Raw genomic sequence first — 21,774 nt, forward strand, 5'->3', positions numbered from 1 at the left:
CATTTATTGAGCCAACACAACGTTTCGACCTCAGAGGTCTTTATCAAGTGACATAGTGGCATAAAACACAATCCCATAACAGCCTTTAAATAGCGCCCCAATCCCCATCATGTAATCTGTCCAATTAGCATAGATTGTAAACATGTGCGCAATATCTCCATTCTCCCAATGTCCATTTAGTTATATAAACCTCTTTCAGCTGCCTCATGGCTGCCTCCGCAGATGTTTAGCATCCGTATCCTTTGGGCTGCGTCCATGTTCGATGACATCATCCGCCTGGGTCCTGTGTAGTGGAAAGCAATCATGGTGCGTTTCAGTATCTGCGCATGCGCGGTCCATCCAAATGCCGGTTTCCTGCTTTTTACTTCTCCACAGAGCGCATGATGACGCGGACTGTGTTTCAGTCACTGCGCATGCGTAGTGTTCCTCAGTGGCATCTATGCTCGTCTTCTGATGGTCATCATATCCTTGTTTGGTCCCTCGGTGTGTCCAAATCCTCGTTCCTCATGTATTCAGCAGCCAATGGTGATATCTTGGTCATCAGACGATATAATTGAGGAGAAAGGAAGGGTATATCAGCGCCACTAAATATGGACATATTGCAGAATATTGAACCCTACCGTGTCAAGTGAATACAAATAAAGATAAATAATGTTAAAAATGATTTGTCTTTTATTTTGTCAAGAAGGATTTTTTAGTATTTTGAAGTAATTTCCTAATCCCAGAGGTATACTGACCTTACATTTTGAAAATAGAAATAATTATTGAGCAAACACATCAAATGAAGTTACCGTTCAATCACTAGATGAGCTAAAAACTAAAACTACAAAAGTTTAAAGATGACTTAATTCATTTTAAAAAACAAAAGTTTAAGAAAATAGTAACAGATTACAAAGACAATACTGTATATCTCTGGAAAAAAGCAGAGAGACGCTCTAACTTCCAAACAAGAGCAAAAACAACAGCTAAAAAACAGACAGGCTTCGAGGAACGAGGATTTGGACACACCGAGGGACCAAACAATGATATGATGGCCATCACAAGACGAGCATAGATGCCACTGAGGAACACTACGCATGCGCAGTGACTGAAACGCAGTCCACGTCATCATGTGCTCCGTGGAGAAGTAAAAAGCAGGAATCCGGCATTTGGATGGACTGCGCATGCGCTAAGACTGAAACCCACCGTGCTATGTGTGCGTTCCACTGCACAGGACCCAGGCGGATGATGTCATCGAACATGGACGCAGCCCAAAGGATACGGATGCTAAAGATATGCGGAGGCAGTCATGAGGCAGCTAAAAGAGGTTTATATAACTAAATGGACATTGGGAGAATGGAGATATTAAGCACATGTTTACAATCTATGCTAATTGGACAGATTGCATGATGGGGATTGGGGCGCTATTTAAAGGCTGTTATGGGATTGTGTTTTATGCCATTATGTCACTTGATAAAGACCTCTGAGGTCGAAACGTTGTGTTGGCTCAATAAATGAGTTTAGATTTCCAAATCCACTGTGCCCTGTGTTTCTTCTGCTATTGATCTAGGACTGAAAACAGGCTTTCGTTCAAGCACGGGAGCACCGGTAATTGTATCATTGAAATATTGTTCTAGGTCTGCAGCATTCACTTTATATGTCTGGTCTCCAGAGCTGAACCATGTTGATTTCAGCTCCTGGGACCTGGTGCTTCCCTAGATGCTTACCTCCGTAGCTGCTGCAGGTAGGAGCCCTGACGGGGCAATCAATATGGTGGTTTAAAAGTCCTGCAAGCCAATAGGAAGTGGTGACGTCATCCCTTGCAGCTTCCTATTGGCCCGCGTCACTTTGGAGCTTTAAACTGTGACTGCACCTACGGAGAGGTGGAGAGTGAGGAGAGAGGGGGTGAGAGGAAAAGAGGGAGTAAGAGTGAGACAGATGCAGGGGAGAGAAATACATGTGAGGTGGGGGGGGCAGGGATTGAGTGAGAATGGGGTAATTGATGGACGGGGGAGTGAGAGGTGAGACGGAGGGAGAGAAATACATGGAAAGAGGGAAGACAATAGAGCGGACTCACGAGGTGTGAAATGGGGAGGCTCACGAAGTGTGAAATGGGGGGGGGGGGGCTCGTAACACCGCTGACGGGGGGGGGGGTAGAATTCTAGTCCTGAGGAACAGCAATGGGCACCAGGATGGTACCACAATATGCCATTCCTTTTATGGCAAATCTTGAACAGAGATTCCTAACCACACGCCTCCACAAACCTTAAATATATTACAGACATTGACGATCCGTTTAAAATATGGACAGAGGGTGAAGAGAATCTAGAACAAGTTTATGAGTCTTTCAATTCATTCCACCCATCAATTGAGCTCAAAATAGATTATCTGGCAAACCTAGTGAACTTTCTGGATACAACAGTGTGACGAAGTGGCCTGTAGACGAGGTCAGTTAAGAGACCACACGATGCATTTTAGGGTGAACCAAAACATTGAGTGGTTTATTTCTCCACAAACACAACAAAAACATTGGGCACACTGTCCCTTTAAGGCAAACACACAATTACACAGTACAGGCCCTACATACCTGCTGGCTGGATAGGCCAGTTACCAGCCCCAAAAGATATAAAACAATATCATGGAACAATATATAAAATCCTTATCTGAGTGTGCTGGTCCGTCATCTCCGGTGAATGCCAGATGCAGGCCGTTGCAGTCCTGCTGCTCCCAGGAAGTCTGTTGCAGTCCTGCTGCTCCCAGGAAGTCTGTTGCAGTCCTGCTGCTCCCAGGAAGTCTGTTGCAGTCCTGCTGCTCCCAGGAAGTCTGTTGCCCTATTTCTGTGCAGGCTTCTTTGCAGTGCAGGACTTTGAGTTCCACATGGTTCCCTGGCAAATACCATGTGACCGGAGCAGGAGCGTTTCTATTGGACAGACTGCTGTCCAATAGGAACGCTCCTGCTCCAGTCACGTGGTTCCCCGGCTCACACTGCTTACCTGCTGCGGTATGGGTTCCTGCACCTCCCAAGCCGGCTAAAGACCCACTTCCGATGCTGCGACCGCCACCGGCCTGCTGCTGCTCTTCCTAGATGTCGTCCGTCGCTGGCTGAAAGGTAAGAAAGGTAAGTAATAAGATTATTTTCAGCTACTCTGACATTACCTGATGCCGGGTATTACCTGGCGCCGGGCCCACTTCTCAGTTGCCGGGTAATGTCCGGGTAGCTGGAAATGTGCCGGGTAACGCCGGGTACGCGGCACACCCCTAGTTTCAACCAATTCTTCAGTCAGTGTAACTCAGCAGCTACAATGTATTCTTATATTACTACGGTAACATTATCTATCGTTACAGTTTACAACTTAAACTGCTGGGAATATTGGCAACAAATTATCCCAAACAGGAAAGTGTTACTACAAAGATCTTGCTTTGCTTGGGAGGGGACTAACCTGCTATAGAAATCAAAGGATGCTTTAAAATTAATTACAAAATGGCATTGAGTTGAATAAATTAAAAAAAAAAATCACTATTTTCTAATACTAAAGAACTCATTTATTTAAGAAAAAAGTACATATAATATTTCACGTTTTGCTGCTTTAGCCAAAAAATGGTTAAGATAACACTGAGCTAGTGTGATCAGTCTGGCCTCCCTGTGTGCACGTACAGTATAGTAATAACATGTATAGTAATGGGATTGCTAATAAAACTTTGTGAAAAAAAAATAAAAAAGAAGAGCAGGAAGGAGGTGCTGAGCATGAGCATGAGCACTGCTCTGGCCTGCACCCTGCTGTCTGTGGGAGTCAGAGGCTCAGTCATGTGAGAGGAGGAGGGGCTGCTGCTGCTGCTGCTGCTGTGTGTTTGCACTGAGCGTGTGTCATGTAAATGTCTGACGGACACTTGAGGCGACAGTACCTGGATCAGTACCAGATACCAGTAATACTGGTGCACATCAAGTATGAAGCCCAGCTCCAGTGTCCCTAAATTCCTCACCAAGATATGGGCTTTGGTGGAGGACCCAAGAACCAACGATTACATCTGCTGGAGCCAGGCAAGGAGGGATGAGTGTGCCATGGGGGAGGGAGGGGTGAGTGTGCCATGGGGGAGGGAGGGGTGAGTGTGCCATTGGGGAGGGAGGAATGAGTGTGCCATTGGGGGAGGGAGGGGTGAGTGTGCCATGGGGGAGGGAGGAATGAGTGTGCCATGGGGAGGGAGGGGTGTGTGCCAGGGGGAGGGAGGGGGTGTAATAGGGCACGAGAGAGAGAGAGTCCTTTTAAACATGAGTCTCTTAATGGCAAAATACATGTTACCTACTTTTGCCCTGAGTACTGTACATTAGAGAGCAGTAGTGGGTATGTGGAGTATGAGTACAGAAACAGGCACTGAGATGCATTGAGTTCTGCATCTTGGGCCTTCACTAGTCTCCCCATTTTTGTCTGTCATTACAAAGTGTGCCAGGTCTGAGGTTGGACAATCCGAATCTGCCTCTGTTGTAAGAATATTGTGTGACAATTTGCTCCCTATTAACATGGGCGCTGATAATAGAGAAGCACTGACTTGGGTCAGTCACACTGCATTTCTGCAGCATGGTGGATTTGTAAATGGATGGAGCAGAAAGAGTGCAAAGATGTGTCCTTTTTATTTTGCTCCTCTTGGTGTCAGTATATGAAGGTCCTTGCTCCAGTTTTTGCAGCGTGTGCTCTAGTTTGCAATTTGAGGAGTGTCTAAAAGAGACGCTCGGGAGGCCTTGCGTGACGCAAAGACTATAATTGGATGTACCAAATATTGCACCGCTGTGATTGCACCCCCCCCCCACTTTTTTTTTTTTTTGAGTAAAAAATAAATTCTGGCAAGTTAAAGTTTAGAAATTCCTGTCTTCTAACAATTCGCACTATTTCCTCGAAACAACATACTTTCCTCTGTGTTGGTACATGGACCTTATAATCTCTGCTGTTCTACTAGATTTGTCCGAGTAGACAGAGGGGAAGAGACTGAAGAAAATGCTCTGCTGTCATTTTTACATATATTTTTATTTTTTTTAATTGTATTTTCAGTTACTTTCTGGATGTTTCCTTTTTTTTTATTTTTTTCTTTAATGCAAGTGTGCTGAAGGTTAGGCCGAGGCTATACTAGGCACGTGTGGTGTCGCGCGTGCTTGCCGCAGAGGCGATTTGTGGCCGTGGGGGAGACACGACGGAGAGGCGTGGCTGTGACGTCACGGAGCTGGTTCGCCCTCATTGGCTGAATCGCTCACGTGACGTGGCCGTCGCGTGATTATTTTGACGCGCGCCAGAAATCAAATTATTTTGACGCGCCGTCTCTCTCGCGTGCTCTATGGCCGTCCTCATTGAAGTACAGCCTTTTATTTGCGACGTTGCTCTCAACATGACCACGGCTTTAGTCTTCGAGCAATATCACCACATCAGGTTCCAATGTTTCTATAATTTACACATACTTGACCTTTTTAGCCTAGCCTTAATTATCATTAACAAGTTGTTTCTATTATCCCAAACATCTTGCCTGTTGGTACACTGGCGACACACTTTATTCGAGCTTGGCTAGTCCCACGAATTCGGGTATACCCGGGTGTATTGAGGTTTGTGACTGTTTTCTGCCCGAGTGCATTGAGTTATTTTCCAAGCAGGGATTGAAGCATTTTATTCCCTCTGGCTGCAATACTGCACAGTATATATATATAAACTGCATTACAATTCATGAATTTATGCCATCTGGTAGACACGCGAAGCATTGCAGCCTATTAAATCCTAATCATTATCATTTAACAGATCAGCCGCCCATCAGCCAGGCATGAACCCAGGCTGGGAAGGCAAATGCAACGGGGCTTGTCAGAGGTCAGGAGTGGCGCATTCCAGGTATCTGCCAGGTACATACCGGGTATTTGCTCGAATAAAGTGTGTCGGTGCAGTAGCCTCCGATGTCTAAACCTGAGCACTCTTGCCTAATAGCCAACTAACTACCTGTTTGGTAATCCCATCCCTCTTTTCGTCCCCTATATTGCTTTGTTTACTTCCCAATAATTTTCTTGGTTCCTTCACCCACCAAACAAGGCATCCCAAATATGTATTCTTTTTGGAAGAGAATCATGTTTTGTCATAAATAGGCAACAGCTTCCAATGCGGCTCATCTGTCATGTCCTTTGCTTTTATGATTGCATTGTATAAATGGGTAAGATGGAAACACACATTTTGTGATCTGCAGAGGCAGTTCCACATTGGATAATTGTCTTTGTATCCCGACGCCACTCTTCCCTTCTTTGCCAACAGAGAGATTCCATCCAGACATTCCCTGGTGTCATTTGATATACCAGGCACTCGGACTTTGCAAAAAGTGATTTATTACAGCTAAGAAACTAACGTTTCGACTGCCACACAGTGTTTATCAAGGTGAGGTCTCTCATGTTGATAAAGACTGCGTGGCAGTCGAAACGTTGGTTTCTTAGCTTTAATAAATCACTTTTTGCAAAGTCCGAGTGCCTGGATCATTTTCCTTATCTTGGACATTCCCTGATTCTGTGAGCACCGGCAGCTGACTTTTTTTGGTTTTGCAACAGTAAGATGTGTGCCAGTTATATCTCCATGGATTGTCATTTGATTTACCCCCAATGTCACTAAACCTGCCACCTGTGCTTCCCGGTTGCCACATCGCTGGCAGTGAGAGTAACTGAGAGGATATTGCAGTTGAGTTCATGGGCTAACCTAGATAACCAGTGGTTTCATTACAATGTGTGTTTGTGTTTGGGTACAGGATGGAAACAGCTTCATTGTATTGGATGAAGAAAGCTTTGCAAAAGAAATCCTGCCTAAAAATTTCAAACATAACAACATGGCCAGCTTTGTCAGGCAGCTCAACTGGTGTAAGTATTTAACCCTTCCCTGTGTCTTCTAAACATGGCGCAAACACAGACATAATGTGTGACTATACTATGCAGAAGGACTATTCTTGGTTTCCCATGGTTACTGAAGATAACATTTGTTCCTCCTATAATACCAACACAGACAGGTTAGATATGATATTAATACGGCTTATACCTAATGTAGGGCTTTATTCAAAAGAGTCCGACGCAGAGATTGCATTGCGGTCTGACGCCAACTGCCAGTGACTTTGGACCATATTAAGTAAGGCGCATAGCGTAGCAGCACAAGATAAATTGTGAGTACCTCCCTTGTATTGGCACTGTGCATTGTTTTTAAAGCATCTGATTTCTACAACATCCGCCATGTACTTTTCACGTTTATAACAGTCTTATTTACCTGTTTACCCTTATTATAAATGTCATTCTAGCCTTGCGGAAACAAACTGAACAGTTTTTCACTTGAATTTAACAAAACGCTGTAAATAAATAACAAGTATTGTAAGAAAGTAACTTGAATTTATAGTTACAGATATATATTGCAACCCACATTACATTAAAAACTATTATCATTACATTTAAGACCTTTTTTTATTAATTAGATATTTGAATTGCCATCTAATATCTCCAGTATAGAACGGCTTCTTGTTCTAATACACTGGAAATGTTTACATGTGAGATCAGCAGATCTAGGTTTTAAGTGTTACCGTCAGATTTAAAGACAGTCTCACTTTAAAATAAGATGAAATAAAGGCAGTAATATTTTTAATGGGTAAAATCTTGGTGACTAATGCTTTAAAAGACAAATCAGAACAGCATAAAAAATACATTTTGGAAAGTTTTTTTTCATTTACTGCAGGGACTGTGGGTTATTGTTTCCCTTCACAACAGTAATAACAATCAAATTTGGGCGCATGCCTTGGGGGTAAATTCTATATTCTGTGTCGAAATGGCTTTTTCTGCCACAAATCCCCATTGAGAGAAAATGGCATTTTCGGCCAAAAAATGACCTGAATGGCTGCTTGCGTGGATATAGAAGCGCCCCCTAAACGTTTGAGTGCCCTAGTGGAGGTCGCACGTATCTGAACGCTGCTGGCCTTTATGCGTCCGTAAATATGATTCCTAAAGGTACAGTCACACTGACACCCACAGTTCTCCAGCTCTCTGAGGCCCGGATTCACTAAAGTCCGCTTGGTCACTGGACAGGACGCTTACCTAACGGAACGTCACGTTAATAATAGCGCGGTATTCAGGACCATAATCTAACATCACGCCATGTTTTCTATCGTAAAAGCATAGCGTTAACTAAATGAGATGCAAATGTTTATCATATCATCCCCTATTCACAAAACTCCTTTAAGGTTAGTGTGAGGAAGTGGAAGAAGGCCTATGCTAATGAGCTCAGTTACGGCTGTTATTTTTGCATATAATTATCTTTGTGAACAGGATGGTAATTTGGAACATGGTGTTCGTACCTGTTTTAGGTCACGTCACGCTGTGTGACCTAACTTGAGTCTAGTCCATCTCACCCAGAGTGAGTTGACCCTATTTTCTAAAGAACATATGCAGTTGCCTGCCATTTATGTCAGTTCACTACCTCCATACCTGTTCATTTATAATTACAGTGTTAATTATCCTTGCTTAAAAGACTTGGGTAGTTGGGCGTTACAGATCTACTGATATTACAAAACAGTTCACGGTCTGCCAGTGTGTGTTGTAAAACACATACACAATCAGCAGTTTAATCACTTAAAAATATGAAGTCTATTTATTTTTAGTGGCTTAGAGAGATGCAGTCCCCTTAAAAAGCAACATAAAACGAGAAGAAACCATTGCATTTAATAAGTGCTGTTTCCTGATCGGATAAGACAAGAATCTTTGTGCCATCCACTTGTGATTCTTAGGAAATAGTTCCTCTCTGTGTGTCAACAGCACCAAGTACTAGATGGTAAACTACTGAATGTGGGGCAGATAACCGACATGAATCCTGCACCGCTCTGCGTACACATGGTGGTGTTTTTGCCTCTATGCCACTATTCAAACATAAATATTCTTATTATTGGAAGGAAAAAGCTGTTTTTCATCATTTTGTTGCATGAAGAAAATCACTTAAAGCCAGAAACTGAATTGCATACCAAAAAATGATTTTTGATTGTAATTTGATTTCCCCGCCCCCCCTTCTTCTACCTTCATTCCTATACAGGAAAGGGGCATGTTTAGCCTTTTCCTGTGCAAAGTGCGCACATACCAGAATGCCGCCATTACCTGCAAATAATTGGCTCTATTGTTTTGTTCATAGATGGCTTCCATAAAGTTGTGCATGACGAGTCCGGCGTAGCTAAGCAAGAGTATGGTCAAGGAAAATATCAACACCTCTGTTTCAAGCGTGGCCAGGAAGAGCTACTAACAAAGATTAAAAGGAAGGTAACTACTTGTTAGTGCCGGTGAAAGAGCCGTTTCTCTGAACATGCGCTGTATTTTAAAGCTGCAGTCCTTGCTGGTAGACCTTTTATTTATACTTCCTATTAGAGATCTCTACTTGTCCTTTCAACAGTTGTTTTTTTAGGTTTTCAAATAGGATGCGTTTAAAATATTAAGTATCCGGGAGATTAAAATGAAGCTTGAATTGAAGCTCTCCCCAGTGCCTGCTGCCGTGTAACGGTTACCATGGTAACCTCGGAAGCTGTTTTTAACACTAGAACAACTGTAAAAAGAAAATGGCGGGACATGCGCAGGGGGCAAACTACTGACATTACAGTATGCTAGTAAAACTCAAATAGCCTTCTTGGGGAGTGGGGTTGCTTCGGCGTGCGCTGTGCGTACAAGCACCGCCCCCCAAACAGTCCGGTCCCAGTAATTACCGCGTCGCGGAAGGTGCAGCCGCGCTCTACTGCAAGTTTTTGCAAATACAAAAACATTGTATTTGCAACTTGCGGCGGAGGCGTGGCCAGACCTCCCTCCCCCCCCGGCAGTTCAACCAATGAGGGCGAACCAGCCGTGTGAGGTCATGGCCACGCCCCTGCAAACTCCCCGCCACGCCCCCTCCCGTTGCAATCCCTGCCTCCAAAGACCGTAGATCGCTGTGCACGCACCGCCCCCCGCCGGGCGCGCGTGCTTCAGTATATACTGTGACTGCAGCCTTATGAACTACAGGTGTGGCAGGCGTCACTGCGCATGCCAACAGGTGTAATAACGTGTTAAGCGGCAGCTGCTCCCACTGGCGCGTTGTTTCCTGCTGCAATGTGCCAGTGATGGCAATAACGGCCGCTGCATCGTGTTCAATATTCTTAGGTTCTTGACTCCTAATAGTAGAACGTTTCTTTTTCCGTTTGATGTTGCAGGGCTTAGCCCTTTCTACTGATAGGAAATAGAGGGTATGAAAGTCCCGCTACGGTTAATATGAAACTAACGGTCTACATCTATTCTGTTGAGGCGTCCCTCAAAGAGAAATGCAAATTTCAGGGAACCAAGCAAGATAAATGAGGCTATATCAGTCCAGTCAAAACTGCAGGAGAAAATGTATCAACACATTCACTGGTTGTGAAATCTTTTTAATGATCTTTAATATTGACAGTAGTTTGTGAGAGAGCCTTCTCTCTTCACCAGGTCGATCCTAAATGTTCTTAGCTTAGTCCAGGGGTGCTCAACTACAGCCTCCAAGACCTTCCCACCCCTGCTTCAGCACTGATTGAGCCACCTGTGCTGAAGCAGGGATATCCTGAAAACCTGACCTGGGGGGTGGTGTGTGTTTTGAGGACTGGAGTTGAGCACCCCTGTGCTAGTCACCAGAAAAAAAGTAAAATATAAAAAACCTTTACTAATAGTGGATCAGCGTGGTAGGATGGATATGGGAATAACAGAGAAGAATGAAGAAGGATAACGGTAGTAACTGGGTGGTGCTGTGTTTATGACCAACCAGGGCAGACAATGTAATGAGGGAGAGAGGCTGAGATTGTATAATGCAGCACTACAAATGTTTTAATGCTGGTGACTGGTTCCAGAGAAAGTAAAATATACACACAAGGTTCGGTGAATAACACCTTCCCCATATGCAATGAATGGCTTTCTTAGCCATATTTTTATCAGCTGAGCCATTTCTAAAGATAACCTCAATGTTCATGGTGTGCTGTCATTAGGAGTGCATACCAAACAGAGGGAAGAATGCTGCAGCGCTACTAGTTTCATAGTAAGTTATATAGTCTACAATAAGGTCAAACTCTCCCCCCTCAAAATGCTTCTTAAAAACCGGAAAACTCAAGTGTCAAAAAGAAATGTTAATACGGCCCACTTGTAATGTTTCTCCCATAAATGTACATATTATAATACAGAAACACAAAGGCAAACCTAAAGGATAAGTTATCAGTGAATCAGGAAAAACGGTAATATTTTTTGGCTGGGGTAACCCTACACCCTGCATCACCAAAATCGTGACTCTACCATTATATAGCTTCCATTCATTTCTTGCCAGGTTCCTGTTCCCCGTATTGAAGAGGGCAAAATGGGACCAGAAGACATGCACAAAATATTGGCGTTCCTGCATCAGGTGCAAGGAAGACAAGATGTCATGGATTCAACTGTGGAATCTTTAAAGAGGTATGGGAGGTAGTTACAATAGAGCAGGAGTGGCCAACTCCTGTCCTCTCGGGCCACATGGCTCAGCCAGGGATATCCTTAACACCTGTGCTGAAGCAGGGATATCCTTAACACCTGACCTGTTGGTGGCCCGTGAGGACAGGAGATTGCCACTCCTGCATTAGATGTTAAATGCAGTTTATATAAAGGTGATGCATTAAAATTGAAAATAGAAGCCACCACTCTCCTATCCACATCTCTTCCTCTCTCCTTCCCTCCACCTGTGCCCAGACACTGCACCTCTATTTACACACCTCCTTTTCCAACAACTTCGACGCCCCTCAATAAAAAGCACCCCCACAAATCCTCTTCTCATCTCCTCTCTCTACTCCTCCTCACTGCTGGGAATATCTCTCCTAATGTGTGTGATAATCTCTCTATCTATCAAATGGAAATATTACTGTGTGCTCATTTGCATGTCTTAGACGTGTCTGCAACCCCGCTTTTCACCATTATCGCCCATCATACAGTGCTTCCACTGCAGCAAGGGATTCTGGGAAATGACATGCAAATGAACACACCGTGCCTCCTTTTGCTTCAAATCCATGTTGACATGGACCCCAATAAGCTTATGCTTGCTGCATTGAACAGATTTTCAGCACAGCCTGGGTTAAGATGCATTGCCAGTAAACCTACCCACAGACAGCTGTTTCGACCTATAGGGTCTCATCAGTGTGAGGCTGGTTATACTGGCTTTGCAATTTGAAGCTTGGATAGGTATCCACCACACACTAGTTAAGTTATGGTGGGTAAAAAAAGTGCCAGAAAACCCTCCACCGTAAAGTATATAGCCAATGGAAATATTACCGTGTGCTCATTTGCATATCTCTCTATCGCTATATATGTATATGTATGCATGCATATATTCACACACAGGATAAATCCAGAATGCTAAGAATAAAGGGCGCAGACAAATGGTAGCGTGTATTAATCCCTTCAGCAATGGATAGACCAACAATGTATTGTAAGGGTTCATATAAAAAGCATGATCATGTTATCTTGTATCAGCACTCTGCAAGGGTCCATGCTTTATTTACTGACAGTATCCTGTTCCAAAAATAATATTACCGTAAAAGCTCTGTTATTCGGCATGTGCTGGACGTGAGAGGCGTCTGGTAAGTAAAAATACTGGGTAACTTAGGTGTGCCATGCCATACTTGGAGTACAAATTTTCAAAGAATTACAATTCTTTATAACGTATCAAATACTATACAAGTACTCGCCAATTAAGTAGTAATACTACTGTGATACTGTCTCAAATATCTGACTGCACTCGCAAATTCTCATTGTGATCTGGGGGTGCCGGATAGCTTGGGCATGGTTTCCAGTTACTACATAGAAGATTTGTATAGGGATAGATCATAAATTGCAGATACTAAAGCTTGCCGGTTGGTAAAATGCTGGAAAACACCACTTTTACGTACTATGGTTACCTGCTACACGGAAACATAGGTCGCGCTTATAGTCCCGGCGACGCAACGTCGCGTCAAAACAAATGCTTTGAATCCGTCACGTGCATTTATAGTAGGAGCGGCACTACGGCTTGGTTGCGATCTCTGAAAGTCAATTCAATTTGATTTTTTTCAGCGACCGCAGTGTGACGACGCCTTCGCCAGGACTATTAAGCGCGGCCTTACACAGCCAGCTGTGACAAGGTGTCTGACTAGGTGACCTGTTTACTCAGGACTGCCTGTTTGTGTGTTACAGACCCCCTGACAATGTAGAGGATCGGTATAACTTAAGATTGTGCACCTTTCTTCGACTGGAAAATAAATAATGCATGTAATAGTTGCTTTCTCTTTGTTGCTTAGGGAGAACGAGACGCTGTGGAAGGAAGTTCTTGATTTAAGGCAGAAACATTTGCTGCACCAGCAGCGGTTTGAGTCTGTGAGTGATACAAATCTTTGCCCGGACCACAACTGCTCACCGGTGGGGTGATCTCCCCGATGTGACTTTCACACTGTATTTATATTTTAAGTGATGCAGCCCCTACATATTAAGTAGAGATAGCAGATGGGGGAGTCAGAAAGGGTAAATATATTGTAAGCACAAATGTTACCCCTTTGCTACCAGCCGAGTGAGCAACGCAAGAACAGTGTGTTATTGGGCCTTCTGACAATGTACACTTTGCCATTTATACAGATGTAGCAAAGCTTAGTGTCCTCGGTGACGCGATTGTGACACCGTAGGATTATCGCTTGTTCAGCTACAGAAGAGGTGCTCAACTCCAGTCCTCAAGAACCCCCAACAGGTGTTAAGGATATTCCAGCTTCAGCACAGGTGGCCGTGTTGAAGACTGAGCCACTGATTGAGCCACCTGTGCTGAAGCAGGGATATCCTGAAAACCTGACCTGTTGGGGGTGTCTTGAGCACTGATCTAAAGCGTTGAGGACCAGAAATCTTGTTGCATGTGTAGTTGCTGGCGGTCTGAATCTTATGCTGGCGGTCTGAATCTTCACTGCATGAAGAAACACACAGATTCACGCAGATACTAACTTAGTCTTGTTACAGACTCGCTGATCTGTACAATGATATACACACATTTACACACAGAAAAGATACACACAGACCCACGCCTGCTTGTATACTGTTATATAATGTAACACTGAAATGTTACTTTTTTTTGTTTATATTGATGCTATATCCCAAATCAAATATATGGAGAGAGAAAAATAGCTATTTACTAAGCTCCTGTGGTTGAGAAACTGGTGAAAAACAGAGCAACATATATTTTTAACTGTAGAAGATAATGTAAATTCAGGTCTAAAAATGTGTGTATTGTAAAAGGCATTGTACAGCCAAGGCAAGCATAGCAATAATAGTACTGTTAGTATTAAGTACAATTGGTTCTTGCAGTGGGTTGAAGTGGCAGAAAAGACCGCATTGCGTTTTATTTTTATTACAGCATTGAAGCAGGGCGTCTCCGGAGCTCAATAGTGTTACTTTCTGCTCTGGGGACCCCCTGCTTTCAGAGGTACTTCCGTAAGGGGGTGGCGGTATCTCTGCAGCCAGGGAACTTGTGTGCCTAGCATAATAGTGGCTTAAATGTCACGCAGGCCAGTAGGAAGCCGTGATGTCATCAGTTGCGGCGACCTATTGGCCTGCGTGACCGAGATATATTTAAACTGCACAGGGACGCCGGCACCCCCTATGGAGATATGTATCTCTGGAAGCAGGGGGTCCCCGGCACTGCAATTAACACCGTTCTGCTCCAGAGACCCCCTGCTTCAATTCCTTAATAAATATAAAAATAAAACGCAATGCTGTCTGCTCTGCTGCTTTAACCCACTGCAGGAACTAAATATATTTAATACTAACAACAGTACTATTATTGCTGAAATGTATATTTGAATTCTTTTATTTTCTTCCTATTTAGGTTGCCCCATCTCAGTCCTATGACAGAATCACAAATTTGCAAGCAAACCAGTAAGTATTCATACCTATATTTAAAATCACAAGTCAAACAGAGCGACAATGGAGGGGTTACATAGCAATATTTTTGGGAGATTGTGACAGCTTCTTATGCACGTTTAGGAAAAGTGAGCACGAAGGCTAAAAAGCCAGCTTTTGGCAATATTGCAAACACTTGATACACAAATACATTTAAGAAATGTATGTACTGCATACGCATGACAATAAATATATTTACATGTACGTCTTAAATTCTGTGCTTTCAATTTTCTGAGTACACATTTGTGCATCGCACAACCTCCCAACTGAATACAAAGTGGAATGCACATATTTTTTTTGAAGGACAGGAATAAAAGTTATACATTAATCAGCTGGAATTTGAATTTGTTGGGGTTGGTTCTGAGTTGAACTGTTGTGACTCCCGTGAGATGACGTGGACAACTTGACACTTTTTTTGCAGTTGATTGTTCTTCCTCGCCCACTATTATCAAATGATCCATTTGTAAGTGTGTTTTTGTTGAAATACAGCAACTGTAAAACCGGTCTTGCATTGCAGGTTTACAAGAGACTATCTAAATGGCATATTGCTGTGGAATAGTCTATGCTAAACATTTAAATGGGGCCTTATTCTTATATGGGTTTGCTGCCTCCAAGGCATACAGATGTAGCAAGACTTGCTGTCTCCGGAGCCGCAGTCGAAAAAAGCGTGGCTCTGGAGACAGTGTTTGGCGCGGTCACACTGGGGGGGAGGGCGTCCATGCATCTGGGTCGTACACCTTTCTCCTCCCCCCGCAGCGTTAATTCTCCGGAGTTGGGACCGCCGCGCCTTGCGCCTGTGCTGGGAACAATAAGCTTTGCTACATCTGTATATCATCTTCTGAAGGTCGGAAATGATGATCGGAGTCGTTTTTGATTCTTTCCTCAACAGAGGCAGCCACAGCTTCCGATTCCCTTCAACGGTATGGCCCACCGAATCTCGCCATTTTCCTATCTGCTGTGAAACCTCAGACCACTCGTGGTCATTGTCTTTCTTTACATAGTTACATAGTAGATGAGGTTGAAAAAAGACGTACGTCCATCATGTTCAACCTATGCTAAATTTAGACGACTGATACTTTATCCTATATCTATACTTACAGTATATTGATCCAGAGGAAGGGAAACAAAAAACACCAGTGAAACGTCATCTAATATCTCATAAGGGGGAAAAATTAATTCCTTCCTGACTCTGAATTGGCAATCAGATTATTCCCTGGATCAACATCCTTCCCATGTTTACTTATTTGGTATGGATGATCCTTTAACATTTAGGATAGCCTCATCTGTATCCCAAACATGTTTCAATGACCTTACTGCATGGGCCTCTCTCACTCTGTTGGGAGGCTATTCCATGAATCTACCACCCTTTGACTAAGTGCAATGATCAAAGAAAGGTTCCTGTATCATGCATTACGCTTCCAGAGCTAATCCCGGTCACTGTTCAGTATTAATAGATACTTGTTTATGATATTGCAGCTTTTTTCTTCTTCAAGACTTCAAAACAAAACAAAAAAAGTAGTCGTAAAAAATAGTGGCTATCGCTATTTTATTATTAACAATGTCAAATGAGACCGAAACAATCAGGAAAAAAAAACTGTTATAATAGTGTGCCATCCTAGTTCAGATTATGAAATCTAGTCGTACCATGGGATTATCTGGATCGAGTCCCGTTCAGCCAAACAGCAGAGTTTCTGCGCTCGTGCTGTCCTTTTTAAAATCAGCTAGGATAATCCGTTTGCAGCTTTGCACGCTAGGAGTCATTCCTCATACACTCAAAGTGGAGAACTCCCAGAGGAGCTCCCAGAAAGACAAAAAAACAATGCGAACTACGGATTACATTTTAAATATAACAATTTTAATATCTGGTCAAAAGACCAAAAAAAACAATGTGTCACAATAAATAATATCCACAACACATGAAAATTAACTAAATAACGTCCAGAAATACATATACACTTACATAAAATGCATGGGCATTCCCATATAAAGGGATACTAGCCCCATACTAGCTTCTATGAAGTATAACATAACATAAAAACACAAAACCAAAGTTAATCAGATGAAACGATCTCAGTGGGAGTTCTATGAAAAACCCGTATGGTAGCTACAATGAGGGGAACCAATACTGACCACAGGCGGCAGCGGGTAGCCAGTGTAGGCGCGAAAAAGTCTCGACTGCACGAACACACGGCAGAGCTTCCCTCCGCAGGCGCGCTTCCTGGTTGTACCGTTCCAGCCAGTGCACAAGGAAATCCATCAAGAGGAAGTTTCAGAGTACTGTACAGCAAACATTTTTTTACACAAAGTCCTCATGAAGGTCCCCGTGAGCCAAAACATTGGCTTTTATGTATTTCTAATACATATGTGACTCGTACTTTTGAAGTGATGTACAACTTTTCTTTATCACACTCATATTCACCAGAGACTAGTCCAGGGGGGCGCAAACTTTTTTCCCTGCGCCCCCCTGCCGGCGGTCCTCTCTCTTCCGCGCCCCCCTTAACCACCAATTATCCGCCCTCCAGCGTCATGACGCCGCGTTGCCATGGCGACGCTAGAAGGAAGCCGCCGGAGTCACGGGTAAGTATGGTTTACAGAGGCCCTGCAGCTCCCGCGGCACTTAATTTAAGTGCCTTCGGGAAGCGCGCGGGGCCTCTGTAAACCCGGCGCCCCCCCACCGGCAGTCTCGCGCCCCCCCTGGGGGTCGCGCCCCACAGTTTGCGCACCGCTGTACTAGTCTATAGCATGCATCTTTTATTTATGTGCCTCGCATGTTCCTGGAACCTATATCCAAGGGCGGCTATCTCCAAGTGCTAGATCCGGGAAATCGGGGCTCATAACGGGACATTATCAAAAGCCGTAACGGACACTGTTCCCTGAGGTTAACACGTATCCTCAAAGCTAATTATGTGAAAACAATGGCCATTGTACACCGTATTAGCATATGCTTAATGTTACGGTATTGTAGCATAATGTTGCCATATCTGCCAACAATGTGATGTTAAGTACAGTATGTCTTAGAGTTACTCCGATCCAGGCCCTGAAATGAGGGAGAGAGGGAGAGAGGGAGAGAGGGAGAGAGGGAGAGAGGGAGAGAGGGAGAGAGGGAGAGAGGGAGAGAGGGAGCGCTAAGTTGGTTAATTCATGCCTAACTATGGATTTACACTTATCCAGATCATGTAAAAGCCCTATTTGATGGTCTGAATGTGAGTAAAACCAAGTTTAGGTAGGACCTAACTAAAGTAACCTTTATTCCATGCATTATTCTTCACAAACCTTTAGTAGATATGCAATATTATGGTAACATAATTTGCATATCATTTGTCATTACTTTTGGTTGTTATAGTTAACCCTAAGCTCATTATGGGAGAAAACGTGACCTAACTTGTTGTTTTTGTCCTTTGAAGACACATTGTTAGTCTTAACATGACATTATGCAAAAAAGGTTGCACTAGTGAGTGACACTCACAGGTGCAAAAGGGGGTGCGCTGATGTGTACACAAGCTATTGAGTGTCCATATGTTCTGGGATGTATGATCTATAGGGAGGGAGGGGGGGGGGGAAGTTTCCCTGTGGTGTCTGATTGGTAAATGGTTGTGGATCTGTACCTTAGGCTATCTTCTTGCACATAGACAGGGCCGCCGACAGATTTCCCGGTGCCCAGGACTAGAGTTTAGACTGCCCCCCTCCAATGTCGGTGGTCTTGCGAGCCCCCCATTTCACACCTCGTGAGCCTCCTCCCCTATTTCTCCCCCACACCCCCTGTCTCATTCTCACCCCTCCTCTCGTCCACACTGCCGCAGGCCTCACTCTCCCACGCCCGGGCCTCTCTCTCATGCTGGTGGCTGCGTGGGGCCTGGCCGGCGCTGGTGGTTGAGCCTGACAACTGTCCGGCTACCGGACCTTCCTAGAGCTTATCCCAGTCACTGTTCAGTATTAATAGATCCTTGTTTATGATAATGCAACTTTTTCTTCAAGACTTCAAAACATGACAAAAAACTACTCGTAGTACAAAATAGTGGCTATTGCTATTTTATTATTAACCAATCAGAAAAAAAACTGTTATAGTGTGTCATCCTAGTTCATATTATGAAATCTAATCGTACCATGAAATCGGGATAAAGTCCCGTTCTGTAACGGAACAATTAGTACATGATGTTAAAAATATATAACATTCTCATGAAGGCTGAAACTAGTTAGTTAGGAAATCCATGAAATCTATATGTTTGAGTGAGTTTGGATCCGGTAGGTGTCCGATCTGCTGCACAAATTCAGTCGTCTCTCTCCCCAAACATTACCATTAAATATTTTGATGAATTCCTGATTAAGTACCCCTGCTAAATGTTTGCAGGTAGCATGTAAGCTTTGAGAGGACACCGTACACGCGCGCACACGGTAAAGCTAAATAAAAACATGTTTTTATTTAACTTTTTTTTTTTTTACTCTGGTTGCCGCCGGCCCCGGCTCTCCCACGCTGATTCGGGCCTCCCTCACTCTCCCGCACCAGGCCTCTCGGCAGTCGGACAAAATAGTTGAGCTCGACCTATGGCCGGGCCAAACTTTCAGAGCTGGCTGGCCAGGCCCCCCACACGGACTGGTTCCAGAACACTTGTCCTGACATTATCCCCCCGTCAGCGGCCCTGCTCACGAAAAAAACGCAAATACATTCTAGAACATCCCTAAAAAGTTATTCAAGTACATTAATAACAAAGGATTGGTAAAGATAATACAGTATAGGATCCTTTCAGTGTGAAATTGGCGTGCAAAGGAGAAGACGGGTATTAAACACATTCTTTACTTTAGTATGAACCATTGGACGAAACCACAACTTCAACATTAACATTTGGTTAGCAAAGGAAGAAGTACAAAGGTGGCTTGATAAAATGAAGGTAAATAAAGGCCTTTTCTTGTGCACCCAAGTGTTCCTAAGGAATGAAATTCATTAATAGCCAGACAATTATATTTATTATTTAAGGACTCCATTTTCGCAGGCTCTGTACCACAATATTGATTTGAAGCAGAGATGGCACTTTTATTTAAAAAGGTAGCTAGATAACCTTGGAATTACAGACCTATAAGCCTGACATCAATAATGGGGAAGCTACTTGAAAGTTTAATTAGGGATGATATGCAGAAATACCTATTGGATTACAAAATTATTAGTAATAGTTATCATGGATTTATGAGGGTAGCTCATGCCAAATTAACTTTATAAGTTTCTTTGAGCATGTAAGTATGAATTTAGACTATGCAATGCCAGGGTTGCCACCACTCTGGGATTCACCCGGAGACTACCGGTTTTGGCTTTGTATCTCCGGGCTACAGGTTTACCTGGTAAACCTCCGGGTGGCAGCAACCCTGGGAGGGCAGCTGAGACATGGCATGCTCTGGTGTCTTCACCCTGCAACTGTCCTCAAAATGGCCACCCAGCGTCTAATGGCGCCGCGTTGCCATGCCAACAGTAACGCATCGTAACCGCGCCACTTGACACATGACAACAAGACACTACGTCACGATGTCGCGTAGCACCGCCACGTTACGCCTTGGCGTCCCGCTGCCATATCACGTTGCATCTCGTTGGCATGGCAACGTGGCACCATACGGCCATATTGAGAAGAGTTGCAGAGGGAAGATGCTGAGAGGACGCCGCTGATAGGTAAGAGCAGTTGAAAAACTAATATCTCCAAGTTGGCTTGAGTAGAAGGTGGCCAACCCTGTGCAATGCACAAGAGGTTAGTGTAGAAAATAGAGGAGGTTGGTCTGAGTGAATATTTTTGAACCTGGATTGAAAACTGGTTGAAGGATGGACAACAGAGGGTGGTCACAAATTGAACCTTTTCAGGTTGGGCTAAAGTTGTGAGTGGAGTACTTCAAGGTTCGATACTGGGACCACTGTCTTTTAACTTTTTTTTATTAATCACCTTTAGGTTGGCATAGCGAATAAAGTAGTAAAACCAAAACAGGATGTAATTTCTCTACAGAAGGAGTTGGATAAACTGGAAATTTAGGGAAATGGCAGAGGTTTTTAATTCCAATAAATGTAAGGTTATGTATTTGGGAATGAAGTATAGGAAGGCTACATAATAATAACTAAATGGGGCAAACATAGGTAAATCTTTGATGGAGAAGGATTTAGTAGTGCGTCTAGATAGCAGGCTTAGCAATAGTGCTCAGTGTCAGCCAGTAGCTGCAGAGGCTAATTGGATATTATTGCATAAAATTGGGCATGGATGGAAGGGAGCAATATTTTGCCACTGTATAAATCCTTAGTAAGACCACGTCTTGAATAAGGAGTACAGTTTGGGCCACCACTCCATAAAAATACATAATGGAACTGCAAAAAGTGCAAAGAGCCACCAAATGAATAAAGGGTTTGACTTCTGAGGAAAGGTTTATTTACATTAGAAATGAGGCATCATAGAGGGGGATATAACTATTTAGAAATATATTTGGAGTCAATACAAGGACCTTTCAAGGGAACGATTTATCCCAAGGATAGTTCAAATGACACAGGGTCATTCCTTGACATTGGAGGAAAGGAGGTTTCATCTGAAGAAAATGGTTCTTCATAGTACGGGCAGTTAAAATGTGAAATTTACTACAGATTGAGTCTGTAATGGCAGATACAATACATATCTTTAAGGTTGGACATTATTAAAAAAAAATAAAAAAATGTAAGAATAATGTTGATCCAGTGAGAAATCTCATTGCCAGTACTGGAGTCATAAAGAAATGTATTTTTCCCATTATGTGACATCATTGGATAATGTTTCACTGTTGGATAGTGTGTGTGTGTGTGTGTGATTAGTATCTGCATGAACAAAATGTAACATAAGTTGAACTCGATGGACATTGTG

At 43.4% G+C, this 21,774-nt stretch overlaps 1 protein-coding gene across 2 annotated transcripts in view; it reads left to right on the forward strand.

Annotated features, from left to right (window-relative positions):
- Positions 1–21,774, forward strand: part of LOC142493334 (uncharacterized) — a 52,127-nt gene that overhangs the window by 16,002 nt on the left and 14,351 nt on the right. The window contains exons 1-6 of one of the 2 annotated variants that reach the window (XM_075597161.1): positions 3,686–4,018; positions 6,733–6,841; positions 9,138–9,262; positions 11,307–11,431; positions 13,282–13,357; positions 14,847–14,896. In XM_075597161.1, the coding sequence (XP_075453276.1) occupies positions 3,926–4,018; positions 6,733–6,841; positions 9,138–9,262; positions 11,307–11,431; positions 13,282–13,357; positions 14,847–14,896 (578 nt within the window). In that variant the 5' untranslated portion in view covers positions 3,686–3,925. Of the gene's footprint in view, positions 1–3,685; positions 4,019–6,732; positions 6,842–9,137; positions 9,263–11,306; positions 11,432–13,281; positions 13,358–14,846; positions 14,897–21,774 lie in introns of those variants that run through there. The other variant, XM_075597162.1, reaches the window with a different exon arrangement.

The sequence above is a fragment of the Ascaphus truei genome, chromosome 4 (genome assembly GCF_040206685.1).
Source record: "Ascaphus truei isolate aAscTru1 chromosome 4, aAscTru1.hap1, whole genome shotgun sequence".
Lineage (NCBI taxonomy): Eukaryota > Metazoa > Chordata > Amphibia > Anura > Ascaphidae > Ascaphus > Ascaphus truei.